The sequence below is a fragment of the Urocampus carinirostris genome, chromosome 15 (assembly GCF_059441175.1).
Source record: "Urocampus carinirostris isolate Australia breed hairy pipefish chromosome 15, RoL_Ucar_1.0, whole genome shotgun sequence".
Classification (NCBI taxonomy): Eukaryota; Metazoa; Chordata; class Actinopteri; order Syngnathiformes; family Syngnathidae; genus Urocampus; species Urocampus carinirostris.
This window is the reverse complement of record NC_142363.1, coordinates 17,251,819-17,266,445: the sequence shown is the minus strand read 5'-3', so window position 1 is coordinate 17,266,445 and position 14,627 is coordinate 17,251,819. Positions and strand designations below refer to the sequence as shown.

General features: G+C 38.2%; 1 protein-coding gene across 4 annotated transcripts in view; it reads right to left on the bottom strand.

Annotated features, from left to right (window-relative positions):
- tmem63c (transmembrane protein 63C) overlaps positions 1-14,627 on the bottom strand; it is a 51,571-nt gene that overhangs the window by 24,852 nt on the left and 12,092 nt on the right. For 3 of the 4 annotated variants that reach the window (XM_088355097.1, XM_088355096.1, XM_088355099.1), the window contains 4 exons: positions 12,693-12,900; positions 4,450-4,529; positions 1,737-1,824; positions 1,624-1,661 (listed from right to left, as the gene is read on the bottom strand). In XM_088355097.1, the coding sequence (XP_088211223.1) occupies positions 1,624-1,661; positions 1,737-1,824; positions 4,450-4,529; positions 12,693-12,900 (414 nt within the window). The remainder of the gene's footprint in view (positions 1-1,623; positions 1,662-1,736; positions 1,825-4,449; positions 4,530-12,692; positions 12,901-14,627) is intronic. The other variant, XM_088355098.1, reaches the window with a different exon arrangement.

Sequence of the window (14,627 nt, the reverse complement as noted above, 5' to 3'; positions counted from 1 at the left end):
TAAATATGTGTAACCATGTATAATATGTATTTGCAACTGTATATTTTTGTAATGTATTTATTCCAGACACTTATTCTGATATGTTTTGCACGGGCGAATAAAAAAGAAGGGGCGGAACGGTGCATTCGCAATGATCGCAGCAAGGCTTTAGGGCTAGGACCTTAGCTTGGCCTTTTGGCTAAGAGTAAGTGTCCCGGCTCCTAGGCTTTGTAGCGTATTATGAACTGACCGATAACGGATAATGGATAATGAATAACGAAGATAGAACAATAACCCTTAAAAACCCCATTGTGCCGGAACACACTAGTGTACTGCAAGACCTTGACTAGTGAGCCGCTTGAATTTACCCAATTATATCTTACCAAAAAGTCAGGCAATTATTCAGTATGTTTGCTTTCTTCAGACAAAGAACTGTAATAGTCATCCATATCAATAGGTGGCGGTAGATTTTCATATACTAATTATATACCAATTATATGCTCATGAGGTAGCACAGTACACTTAATAACTTAATTTGTCTAACAAAGCGGTTTAAGATTGCACTGTTAAAAAATAAAAACCTAGATAAAGCACATCATTCTTTTTTATTTTAGGTATTACTTTCTTTTTATATACTAATTACTTTCTTATGATGTAGTAGAGTGAAATATTTGTCATAACTTCATTTTCAAACATTTTCGACGGACGGTGTGCCTCGGAACTTTTTTATAAATAATGTTGTACCTTGGTTAAAAAAAATGTTGGAAAACACTGGTCTAGGGGATAGGATGCGGCGCTCTCCCTGCCACATATAAGGTTTGATTCCCGAAACATTTAACATTGTGCAATCGCGAATAATCACCCATGTCCCTAGTCGCCTGGTGGGATTCGGTTCTCTTACTATTGCTAATGGGTTTGATTTTCATTGCCACTATCATAATGCAATTGTGGGCAGCGACAAAATTTAAGGCTGATCAATAATTGCACAAATATGGTAAAACATTTCCGATTTTGTCTGCATATAAGGCACACCCAATTATAAGGTGCAGATTCCAATTTCGTACCAATTACGGGGTTCTGGGTGCGCCTTATAGTACGGAATATATGGTATACTGTATTTAAGATCAGAATAGAAAGACAAGTGTCAATCATTTTGTATGCCGGTATTGTCCGTTCTCACTCATCCATAGCAAAGCTGTGGCACCATTGGTTTAGTGGTTACTAAACCGGAAGTGCAGGGAAACTGAGAATATAAAATAGGGGTAAAAAAAAAAAAACTGGTCTCTGAGCAGCCCACACACATAAAGAACTTACAGGGTGGCTTAACACTTTTCCCAGGGATCCCAGAGTTAGCCACTGGCACGAGAGCTAAAAACAGGCAGCCAAACCCATAATACCATGGAAACCAATGGACACTGTAAAAATTGTTTTCATTCATTTTTTTATAGCCCTAACTATGTTCTGTCAGTCAGAGTCCGAGCAAATGTTCGGTGGGAAAGCTCAGCTCCGGCGGTTGTGTGACGCCAGACTTGTATGTTTTTGCTCATCAATGAATCAGAACATGACTTCAAATTTTTACGATGACATTGACTTGGAAGGAGAAAGTACATATTTTTTTTTTTTTAAAAGTCAAGGTCAACTTACTTCATATGGTAAAGAGATGTGAGCCATGAACAAAAACCCTGAAACAACAGAAGCATTCAACCGGTTAGTTTTAACAACACTACTAAAACTATAACGACTCCGGCCGAACTCACCATGTCCTTGGACTCAGAGTCGGAAGGGCTGGACTCAGAGGGAGACTTCTCCTTCTCACTTGGTTCCCCATAAAACAAAGACGTGAGGCTAAAGTGTGAGGACAACAACAACGGGGAAACAAAACAGTTCAACAAGCAGATAGGCTGTGCCTTGGCTTGGTTAGGAGATTTGTTTTCTTTGAGGACACCATTTGTGGGTATTCCAGCGGGGCCACATAACTGCAACTTAAGCAATATGCTTTCATCTTTCCATAATACAATTCACAATGAAGTTCTGAGAAGCATCCCACAAAAAGTGAGGATAATCTAGCAGATCTGCCCACTAGATGAAGAGACAACCAAGCAATTAGATGTGAAAACCACCCAGTTTTTGCAATCCAAAGGGGAAGGAACGCTGACGTGCTATGAGGTTTGTATTTGGTGAGCCACAGTCACATGTATGAATACATTAACGTATATCTCATTCATATTTTGACTGGAAGATCAAAAAAGCAATACAGTAAATAAACTGTAGCATAGAAAAAAAATAATAAGTTTATGCGCTCTTCCTTTTATCAATAGTGAGGCAATCCTCCATCATCAAAAAACACTGTATGGCTTGACTTGCTGATTCTATCACTAATTCCATTGTTTGGGGCTGAGGTGTACACCAAATCCGAATCCTTGGTCTCAGTATCGCCCTCTGCCATGAGGCAAAATAATTGTGTGCCTCACTTTGTACCATCAGACACTCAGCACATTGTCTCAGTATCGCCCTCTGCCATGAGGCAAAAGAATTGTGTGCCTCACTTTGTACCATCAGACACTCAGCACAGTATTACGTTACATACGGCTACTTTCCAAAAAAAGATAGGTAATACTCCATTGCGAAAAAAGTCCATGCAACGATAAAATATTTACTGCATACTTTGACTTGGTGTTGGCTTGCAAATACCATCAATAATTACACTTTTTTGGGGCTGAGGCAAGCACGAAATGAGAAACATTGGTCTCACCATAGCCCTGCTTTTGTAAATTTTATTTTAAAAAAAAGAAAGCACTCAGGGAAAGACTTAAAACATGTTAACTCCTCTGTTCTCTTGGCAAGTTCAAGATTAAGTGATGTCTTCTCTCCTTATTTTGAGTGTCTACTAAACTATACATTTACCAGTAGTTTTTTTTGTAAAATCACTCTAGACTAATCAATGTTGAGACGCTCAGACATTTAAAGCTCTCGTGGCCCACATAAAATAAGGTAAGCCCTCAGGCCACGAGTTTGACATATCATATGTTGCTTTAATCTGCAGTTCAATTGAAAACAAGTGCTACTAAGCACAGGGTAAAATATCAACCTACAAAGACTCAAACTGGCCAAACAGCATGATTTTTCTTGTAGTGTTTTGGCCGAGCTTTGTGAATTTTATTATGTAGATAAAGGTGTATCGCTTAAGCAGTAAAAATAACGCCGACGCTAGCCTCATGTTATCTAGAAAAAATACTAATTGCTTGACCTACTTGTATTTAAAAATTCATTTTGTATATTTATATGTTTATATATATATATATATATATATATATATATATATAATAGTTCGTCTATTTTTTGCATATGATTCAACTCAATATTGTATTTTCCTCAATGGATTAAGTTTTTCTTACCACTAGGAGGCACTAAATACACAATGTCCCTTTAAGTAGGTTAGGTATATCTTGCTTTAATGACTTTATTTACTTAACTTAGTACTTGAGATAAATGAATACAAACTACTGTTCAAAAATTTGATGCTTTTTAATTTGAAAAAAATAATTGTAGCCGATAAATTTTGCTTTTGTCATAGAATGAAAATTTCTAAGCGACGCCAAGCGTTTGGACGGAAATTTATACTTTTTCAATAACAACAACAGCAACAAAAAATATTGATCTATATATCTATCGAGCGAAGCCATATCCCCTTCGTGGGAGTTGGCTAGAGTCAAGAACAGACTCATATTTGCCAAACATTAATTCCCCTTAATTCTTCCCATCCTGACAGCAAACATTAAGCCCAACAAGGGGTGAGTTGCTGTGCAACCCTTCATTAGCAGAGAGGCCCGACAGCATACACTGGTTTACCCCCTCCGCATCATCTGTGTTAATATCAGTCGTTCTTAACTATTCTTTGCCATTCAAACGTATCCCTTACTCTTGTATCCATTAAATTAACCGACCTCACATCCAGAGCAGGTTTCACTCCATATATCCAACCATACTCCGGTTTTCCGCTCATTCTTTTTCCCACCACGTTTGCAATACCTAATCTTTTAGTCAAACAGCCTTCATCCATTCTTTTAATAAGTCCAAACCATCTCAGAACATTTTCATCAACCTCAGCAAACCTTATCACCACACCAGTTCTTCTCCTTACTTTCTCATTCCTTAAACTATCCAGCCATGTCACTCTACACATATTTCACAAACATCTCATATCAAAGACTAATCATAATAATAATATTAAATAATTAAAAACGTCTGAAAACACATGATACGCTTGTAGAAGGCTTCAGGTTGATTACTTTTATTTGTATTACATTTCCACGTTTAGAGATGAGCACCTTCTGCAGTACTCAAGTTAGCCAGCAGAGAGCGCTCATGGCCGCAGTATAAGTAGTGCCATACAGCACGCCTCCCATTTTAACTACATACACTAAGGCAGCAGATATTATGTTCAAATATACAGCAAAGACTTCATTTTACCTGTCGTTGTCCATGAGCAGAGCCAGGCGGCCGTAATCCCAAACAGCTTTCCTCAGACACGAGAAGATGAACAAAAGCAACTATGGAGCACAATACATGAGCAAATATTAGAACACAAAGACATTAGACAATATCCGTTTAGTGAGCTGTGCCAAAAAATCCGGTTTTCTAAAAAAATAAAAATAAATACAAATTAATAATAATAATAAAATAAATAATAATAATAAAAATAATAAATTGCAATTGTCCTTTCAGGACACCCAAAGTCGCTGTACTTATAGTAGGACACAACAATAAAGCAAGAATAAAACAAGAGTAAAACAAGCAAGTAATAAATAGCAAATAAAACACATTAGAGTTAAAAAGGTAGCGGCATTTGAGGCGAATGGTCAAGAAAAGGCAAGTCTGAAGAGGTGAGTTTTGTGTCCGGATTCGAAGGTGGAAACAGTTGCAGAATTTCGGAGGTCGGGCGGCAATGAGTTCCAGAGCTGAGGAGGCAGAGTGCCTGAAACGGTTGATGGAGTTCAGGTGTAAGTAGGCTGACCGCGTAATGTTATTTATATGAGAGTTAAAGGAGAGTGTGCAGTCGAGGATGACACCAAGACTCTTAACCAAAGGGAAGGAAAAAAGAGAGGAATTGTCAACAGAAAGACAGAAGGAGTCAACTTTAGAGAGGGTGGATTTGGTGCCGATGAGAAGTAGTTCTGTTTTATTGCTGTTCACCTTTGGGAAGTTGACTGTGAACCATGATTTTATTTCAGAAAGGCAGCAGTTGAGGTCAGGTGGTATGAGTATCAGGTTGGGTTTGCAGAAAAGGTAAAGCTGGGTGTCATCCGCGAAGCAATGGAAGGAAATATTGAATTTCCTGAGGAGATGGCCTAGGGGGAGAAGGGAGGTTATAAAGAGGAGTGGCCCCAGGACAGAACCCTGGGGCACACCTGAGGAGACTGGAGAGGGGTCGGAGGAGAAGGACTTGAGTTGAATGAATTGAGTGCGGGCAGAGTGAAACCATTGAATGGGGGTGTGTAATAGACCAAGTGAAGAGAGTCACAGTGTTTCTCAACTGGTGGGTCGGGGACTTATTTTGAGTGTCTTCCAAGCTTTGGCAGGATAAAGCGAAGAAAAAAATAACTTTGGGTCCTTTAAACTCCTTGGATACGAGTTGAGACTCGCCATTTTACACCACAAAAAAGACAGGTAGAGTTTGTTTACACATGTTGAAAATGGCCTTAACGCAGACAGATCATAGAATATATGAGAATATATAAGACAAAGCCACTAAATCGAAGCGTTGTGGATTTCACTAAAAATGCTGCCAATTAAGCATTGAAAGGAAATACTAGTACAGTACTTAGAGCGTTTTTGTTTTTTTTGTTTTTTAAATGTGAAGATATTCCACTATTTCTAAACTGCAAAATCCTTTTATTCAATACATTTGAGAATCGATTTTTTTAATCTTATTTTGGTCACGGCTTGTAATTAGGGTGCGATGGTGGGTCCTGAAGTCAGACAATTTGAGAATGGCTACATTAAAAAGAGCCAGAATTCTCATTACTAATATTTTGTACAACACATGATATACTCATTTGACTCAAGTCGTCTAATTGTGCTAATTCTCCATAGAATGATTAATGATGTTGCAGAGGAGTTTAATTTGTCCCAATTCAACAAACACTCTAAAAGACGTCTAACCTCGGAAAAATGAGAGGCACTATTAACGATTTAATTAGGGTGTAATTACATTGAATAGAGTAGCTTGTCTATGCCAAATGAAAAGATGAAAACAACTGTCCATTTTAATAAATCGTACATTGCAATTAATGTATTCAGACACCATTACAAGACATCTCATTCCGTTAGAGTATTGCGCGGTTGTCGTGGAAACTGCCATCCAGGTTAGCTTGTGCACACAAACAAATGCCGTGCACACACAGAAAAATATGGTCAAAACTAAAAAGTCCATTTATGATACTGAGGTGGAGCAAATCGCCTCTCGTAAAATAGGATTCAATCTGGTAGCCGGATTAAAAATATATTGCAGTCAGACACATTAAAGTGGATTAACCCCAGACACTTCTGGCAGAACATCAAACAGAATGACGGATGAAAAAAGGTCTAAAAGAGCTGTTGGAAGTCCAGTGTTGATTACTGCATTAAATCATTTGGTTTGAGAGATAAGAGGAGATTCACTTGGTCGGTGTTTAATATATCCATGCTAATGGGATACTAATTGAGGAGTTGTCCATTCTTTAGAAGCAAGGGCCACCAGGGCAAACGCAGTGGAGACGTGCAGTCAAGGGAGGCAGGTTAGGCAGTGCCTCTCCTGTCATTGTGGAAATATAACATTAAACATTTTCTTTTTTTAAATCACGGAATTTTCGGTTTATACTATGAATATTATTCAGCCATGAAAATGGGTAAGGGGTAAATAAGTGAGGAGGAGATATGTTTCGGTACACTGTACCCAACGAATTATTGATACGTAGCCTCAAGTCGCTTGCATTAAGAGGTTACATTTTGCTTGGATCAGTTACTGTGGTGATGTATTCTCTACAGCTAGCTTGGCACTTCTACAGTCTCGCGTGTGAAAAAAAAATGGGTTGAGGCAGTGTGAGACACGCAATTCTTTTGCCTCATGGCAGAGGGTGATAGTGAGACCAAGGATTCAGATTTCGTTTACAACTCAGCCCCAAACAATAATAGTGTTAGCAAGCCAACAGCAAGTCAAGCTATCCAGTATTTATTTTCCTGTTGTATGGACTTCTTTTTCATAATATGGGGGATTACCTATTTATTGATGCATTTCTTCAAAATGAGCAATGCATATTCTTTATTATAGATTAGGTAAGTCAATAAAACGTTAGAGTGTATTCTTGTAGTATTTCTGCTTTAGTATTTTTGTAATTTTTCCGTAGTAGAATGTTTCACGTATTTCTGTAGTAATCGTGTAGTATTCCTTCAATAGTATTTCTGCAGCAGGGTTTCTTAACTATTTTTGTAGTATTCTTGTAGTAATTCTGTTGAAGTATTTTTGTAGGATTATTGTATTTTTAAGTATTACTTTATTTGTATTTATGGAGTTTTTCTGGAGCAGGATTTTTGTAGTAATTCTGTGCTATTTCTGTAGTGGGAGTTTTGAAGTACGGTAATTCTGAGGTAGTATTTTTGTAGTGTTCTTGTAGTATTTCTTCAGTAGTATTTTGTTGTATTTCAGTTGTAGGATTTTTGTCATATTTTTGTACTATATTATGTTGTAATCTTAAAGTATTTCTGCAGTAGTACTTTACAGAGGAATACCTATTGAAGCATTCATTCAAAAGGAGCAGAGTATACTCTTCATTATAAATGAGGTAAAACAATAAAAGGTTTTCTTTGATGCCACAATTTACAGTATATACGGTATTGTCATTTCGCTTTGCTAATCAAATGATGAATCAGAAGAAGTTTCTTTTATTTGTTAATGTAACTGTGCCTCATCCGACACAAACCTCACTGCAGATCAATAAAATGCAGCAATGAATTGTATCCAAGTCAGGATATCAGCAACATCATTGATCTTTTGTATTTTTTCTCTCGTTTCTTCATGGCCGTCAGCCCTCTTTTCTTTGACTTTGTTTTGATGTGTGGGCACGCGCTTCACAGAACCCTCAGATGATTTATTCCATATGATGGTGGAATAGATGCAGAGGCGTGCTCCTGCCACCTGAGGGTGGTGGAAGTTTTTTCTTCCTTTTCTTTTGGCAGGGGGGTGCTTGACTCATGCTGTCATTAACAGACAGTGCTCAGGCCGATCTTTGTTGCCGTGACGACAGTCCGTGATGAAATGAGCCAATTAAAACGTGGACGTGGTAGATAAAGAGCGGAGAATGGAGTCTGACAAGGCCCAACGGCAGAAAACAAATTAAAGAGACAGTGTGTATTATTTGACCATTAGATGTCCCTGTATTGTGTTGTGCAAATGAAATCAAGCGTTAAAAAGCACAAGGAAGAATACAAAATGCTGAGACTCAGTGACCAAACCTTGCAATGTTTCTTTCCATATTTATACCCAGCCTTTCGCAAGGTTTTTGTTTTAAGGGGTGCCCCAAACAGCAACAATGCGGACGATTATGTCAGCCCCCTCGGGAAGAGCTTCATGCTATGTATTCATGTATTTCCATTCATTGTTTTTCTGCGCCGCTTTTTCTTACCAGGGTCGCACAGGGGTGCTGGAGCCCATCCCAGCTATCTTCGGACAGTGGGCAGGGGACACCCTGAACTGGTTGCCAGCCAGTTGAAGGTCACACAGAGACAGGCAACTCACTCGCTCATTAAAACCTAGGGACAATTTGGACCGTCCAATTAACCTGACATGCATAATTTTGGAGTGTGGGAGGCAACTGGAGTACTCGAAAGAAACCCACGCAGGCACAGGGAGAACATCTAAACCCTGCACGGCGAGGCCGTGGTAGCTGAAATCAAACCGTGTTACCTACGCACCAAGAGGCTTTACGCTAACCCCCCAGCCGCCGTGCGCCATTTATTTATTTATGTCATTTATGGTGTCATTGGTGCGTGATTTGGAACCACAATTGGTGTGAGACAAGTCTGCATCCTCTCTCCAACTTAATTTAACATCTTCCTGGAGAGGACCCAGTCCGAAGCTCTGGAGCAACATAAAGGTACAGTCAGTATTGGGGGACACAACATCACTAAGCTTTGTGTTGCTGATGATATTGCCGGATTCGCAGAAGACGAACAGGAACTCAGATGTCTGGTCAATCGCCTGGACAAAGCATTAGCCCAGTATGGAATGAGAATCAGCACAGAAAAAACAAATGTAATGACCTATAATCCCCAAGGTATCACCACAAACATTACCATCAACCACAGTGCGCTACAACCGGTCAACATTTTAAAATATCTTGGAGTTGTCAGATCAGAAAAGGAGTCAAAACCAGAAATCATGGCCAGGATAGCTCAAACCACAGCCACACTTGCCAGAAATAAACCCATCTGGAGCGACAAGAACATAGCAGTAAAATCAAACATCAGACTCATGCAAGCGCTGGTTACTTCCATTTTCCTCTACACTTGCGATGCATGGACACTCACAGCAACACCGGAAAAGAAAATCCAAGCCATGGAGATGCGATGCTACAGGAAACTTTAAGCATTAGCTACTTAGCCCATGTGACAAACAAAACGGTGGCCAACACCATCAGAGAGTGAATTGGACCCTACGAAGAAGTGTTGTCAACTGTGCACGGACAGAAACTTCAGTGGTATGGTCACGTCACAAGATGTTTATAACAATCCGTACATCATGTAGTTTTGCTAATTATTTATATATTTTTTCCCATAGAAATGTCATTTTTTACCATTAGGAGGCACTAAAGAATACCCACTAGCCATTTAAAGGAAATATTATTAGAGCACTTGAAGCCGTCTTGGTTTCGCTGATTTTACTTATTTTTTTATACCTGAATACATTATAAAAAGTGACTTCACTCCAGCCGAAAGATAAATTTCGATTGATAGTGACTTGCCATTTGTGTAAATACTCAGGTAAGTAGATGGCTAATTATTTTAAACGATTTTTTTCTTTTTTTAATTAAATTGTGTATTTTCACCATCACATTTTCCTCAAAATCATAAGTATAAAAACTCAACAAATGTTAAAACAACGTAAAACTAAAGGTTGAAAACGTCTTATTAGGAAGTTTTAAAAGAGTTTCCTTGACTTTGTAACAGCAGATAACCAGGTTTCAGGTTTCCGATCCAACTGGAAGGAAAAGTGGAATTTATCAACTTGATTGGGTCCACAGCTTGCAATACAGTGATGTGGTGGGTTGTGAAGTCACAACAATTGAGAACCACTGCCCAAAATAGGACACACTGTCCCTTTAAATGACAGCTGAGAACCCAAGCCTATCGATATCCGCCAAACCGCCTTGAGTAAACAATTTTTATTCGAGGGGCTAGAGGGGAGTGGGTGAAATATGTCACTTTGAAATATGTTTTTGTTTAGGAGCCGGAAAGACTGTGGAACAAAACGTTTTGTCACTGTTGAGGGTCCCCGATAGTTGAATGATTAAATTTAGATCCCCGATTTGATTTCAGAGGCTTTCTCTTTGAAAAATGAGCCCAGCAGGGGAATACAACGCTGAATAGAAAGCGATATTTTTAGAAACTGTTTCCAACACCCAGCAAAATCAAACACATCAATCTGACATTCGGTCCTTTGCAGTGTCGCATCCTAAAGCAGATACAATTGTGTATGTGATACTCGATCATTCATTAATTGGACGTTGCAGGGCTAAAAAATAATTATTTGGGATATTTTAGGAAGGGATGGGCACGTACAAGGTTTCAATGCAGATATGAGCCATAAAGGCAGTGTTTTTCAATATTTTTTGAGCCAAAGTACAGTTTTCATTGAAAAATGCAGGCACACCGTCCGTCAAACATGTTTTAAAATTAACTCCTGGCATCGGTTTCATGTTTTTTTTTTTTTACAGTTTAAATGATAACCTTGCCTAAATTGACAGTATAATGTTTTTATGGTCATTGTGGCTTTAGGAGGCAATAAAGGTTATTTATTTTGTTTAATCATTTTGCTGTTTCTTGAATGTTTTTAGTTTATTTTTATGTTACCAGATTTTGTGAATTGATTTTCTCGAAAACAAAAAAACAAAATGAATACTTGAAATGGGCAAAATCTATCTACCAGTGTAACAGAAAAACATTTTTACTGCCTTGTAGCTTTTTTCCTCTACTTTTGTAAAATAAAAAAATGCCTGTCATTGTTCACTGAAAAACAACAGCGACCAGATGATAAAAGCGCTGTATCAGAGTCGGATCAGGAGGCTTCTCCTGCTACTGATAATCATGGAAAGTAGCACTATTGGTTTCATTAGGGGCAGCAATCCCCTACCCCTAAAAAATACCTGGAAAGTTATAGCATTGCCAGGCTGTACTTGCCCAAGACACACCACAGGAAGTGGTGGTGGAGATCTGTGACCCGTCAGTGAAGATCATCATAATTTAAATCAGCAATATAATGTGCAGGGTTTTTGTCAGGATCTAGCAGACATTCCACCACTAGAGGATGCCCACCTGAGATGAGTGGCTGTCTAGTGCACACCAGCACCCAATTTGTCTTCACACCTCTACTTATTTATTATTCAAGCGCTTAGTTAGTTGGTTGGTCATTTTAACACATGTTATTTATTGTACTATTTTTTTTCAGGGCAATCTTAAAACAGCCTCTTGAAGCAAAATTAGTAATTAAACATATTTCTCTCTATAACCTTAGAGACTTATTGGTGTCTTTCATGCACCAATAAGCCTATAAGGCATACGTAATCTTCTGACACCTTCTGATATGGAGGAATGTTACAGTTGGCTGATCACTGAAAAATTGCACACTAGCCAAGGTCTCATGGCACACTACTGTGCCCCGGCACACTGGTTGAAAAACCCCGCTTGAAGTATCAGTGTTTGGGATTGTTGGTCAAAACTCAAGAACAAAAAAAAGAGGAATAATGAATTGACATTAGTTAAATGTAATATTATAGAAAAATAAATGCAGATTTCAAAATGTTGTTGCTATTTTTTTAAAGGGATCAGTCTTTTTTTCTAGGTAGAGGAAAGTTATTTATAAATTAAAGGTATTGTTACATGGTATCTGGATCAATGACTACTCCAAGGTTGAGCATCTGCATCTGGTTGAAAAGGTTAGGTATCAGATATTCCAAATTTAATGTGAATTAATGTTTCAAATGTCACTTGTGAACCTTACAAAGTGATAATTATCAAACAACTCCCATTACTGCAAAGAAATACTACCAACAACAACCCACGTAATAGGAAAAGCAACTGCCCACAGTAAGAACATCATTTAAAAAACAAAAGTCCCATTTGGAGAAACTACAACATGCCAGGTTGTACTTCATCTGATGATTAGTGTGGGTCATACATTTGAAAGGCCAAAACATTCCTGTTTTAAATTCACTGCACTAAATCAAAACTGAGGCTTAACCAGAAGTAGAAGAAAATTGAAGCATAGCTAGCAGTCTTTTTAATCCTTGATTGCAAAGTTTGCCCTCAAAATCCCATTTTAAAGTGTATTGGATCACTATCGTCATGTACAGCTTCTATACTAAGAGTGGAAAGTTCAATGAGTAATTATTGAAAATATATTAAAAAAAAAAAACAATAACATTGTAAATTGGAAAACTTTTGAAATATACAACGCTCACCATCCACATGACTATGTTGACTGCCAAGACGGTGGGTATCCCCCCAAAAGGGAGACCCTGGAGGACACTGCTGCGAGAATGTGAGTGATAGCATCTGTCAGCTGTGCTATTCTCATCTCCAAAGAGGCCCTGGACATCCTGCCTCCCATCCACAGGGGGCGCTGTGGACGTGAACAGTGCCGAATCAGCCATCAGCGCTGCACCATACCTGAACAAACAGAACACAATGTACATTTAGAAGACAGTTCAGAAGAGACAGTGGAATACAGTGCTTTTTTCATAAAGAGGTAGCAATCTTGTTTCATACTTTGCTGCCTAAGTGGATCGTGGGTTCAATCCATTATCCCAATCACATATTGCTGCAAACAGAGGACAGGTAGAGTGCATTTTTGTTGGGCATGGCGGCTCTTTTTTGCTCAACTGCACTTGCGCGGCCACGATCATGCCCAATCAGGTATTTCTGCGAGCGGGCACCGTCAAAGTGCTAATTTGTCAGGCCTGGAGGCATTTTATTGTCATTATTTCCCACAAAAATGAAATACACGATTGTGGCTGTAATCAATTATCCCCAGTCGACTATAGGCAGAGTGCAAAGTGCTTTATTTGACCGCCTAAAATTACCTGCACTTTGGCTACGATCTATTATCCCCAGTCGACTATGTCTGAGATTAGGAACCAAGAGAGCAAATGCGTATCCCCCCCCAGAGGGAACAAAGCCTATACAACTATACAACAAAGACAGTTAAAACATCTTCTTGGATCCTTTATCTCTTTGTTTTCCTTATCCTCACTGTAAAATGTGGAACTGGAGTCATCATTTAGTCGTCCAATTTCGTTGTCACAATATATCCCATGTTGTAACAATGACAATAAAGGTATATTCTATTCTATTCTATTCCAAATTTATTCTATTCTATGTTGTGATGGGTTCTGGTCACCATTAACTATGATAAACGAGGGATTATAGTATGCCTTTATTAACTATTACCATCAGTCAGTAAAATTCTTAAACTTTGTGTGTGTGTTAATACAAGCCCTCTAAGATTTAACATCCCTTTGTTGGAGTAAACTAATATACAAAAGGTAAATTATTTAAGATACAATATTTATTTGTATTAAAGTGCTTTCAGGAATTATCTTCCCCTTATGGTAGATCAAGAAGCCTTAACTCATTCTTTACCACACACACGCAAAATTAAAATAGATATTCCAAGTTTTTATGCTTCATTCCTCGTGAGTTTGTTAAATAAGTGCTATGAAAGATAAAGTGAGTGCCTGCAGGAATAGGAAAGTTCCCAATTTTCAAGGTTCAGTCTAACAACCATTAGGTACCATTAGCAGCAATTGATCAGTCTTTTGGTAGTTCTGACAAATACAACTGAGAAAACAATTTTAATAAAAACATAAATCAATTGGATGGACCTGATAGTGTTTCCTTCAAAAGGATTAAAGACTAAAGCAGTTTATAGGGATGCCCCCCGTTGTTGATATTGAGAGAACGGAGGGATTTAGTTCAACCGTAAAAGAGTTTGTATGCTCAACTGAGTATTTGAACAGCTGAGTGCTGCCTGATTTGTGTACTCTCCTATAGAGAGCATGCAGAGGATATGATCATTCATTCAGATTGCGCCGATACAGAAACAATCCACACACAAAAAAACAGTTTCGTGGACAAGATCAATAGTTGTTGTCGAGTTTATGTAAACGTTCTGTAAAAATACGTGTTCAAGATGAATGAGAAAACCCAAACAAATATGCAGTATAAGAAAATTCTTTCAAAATCTAGAATTGTTTGGGGAAATTGTACTACAAAATACTTTCATACATTTGGGTGATTAAATGCAAACAAATGTGTAATTTAAAAACATAAAAATGTACAATTGATTACCGCAAATAAAAGAGTGACAAATATAGAAGCAAGTAACATCAGACCTA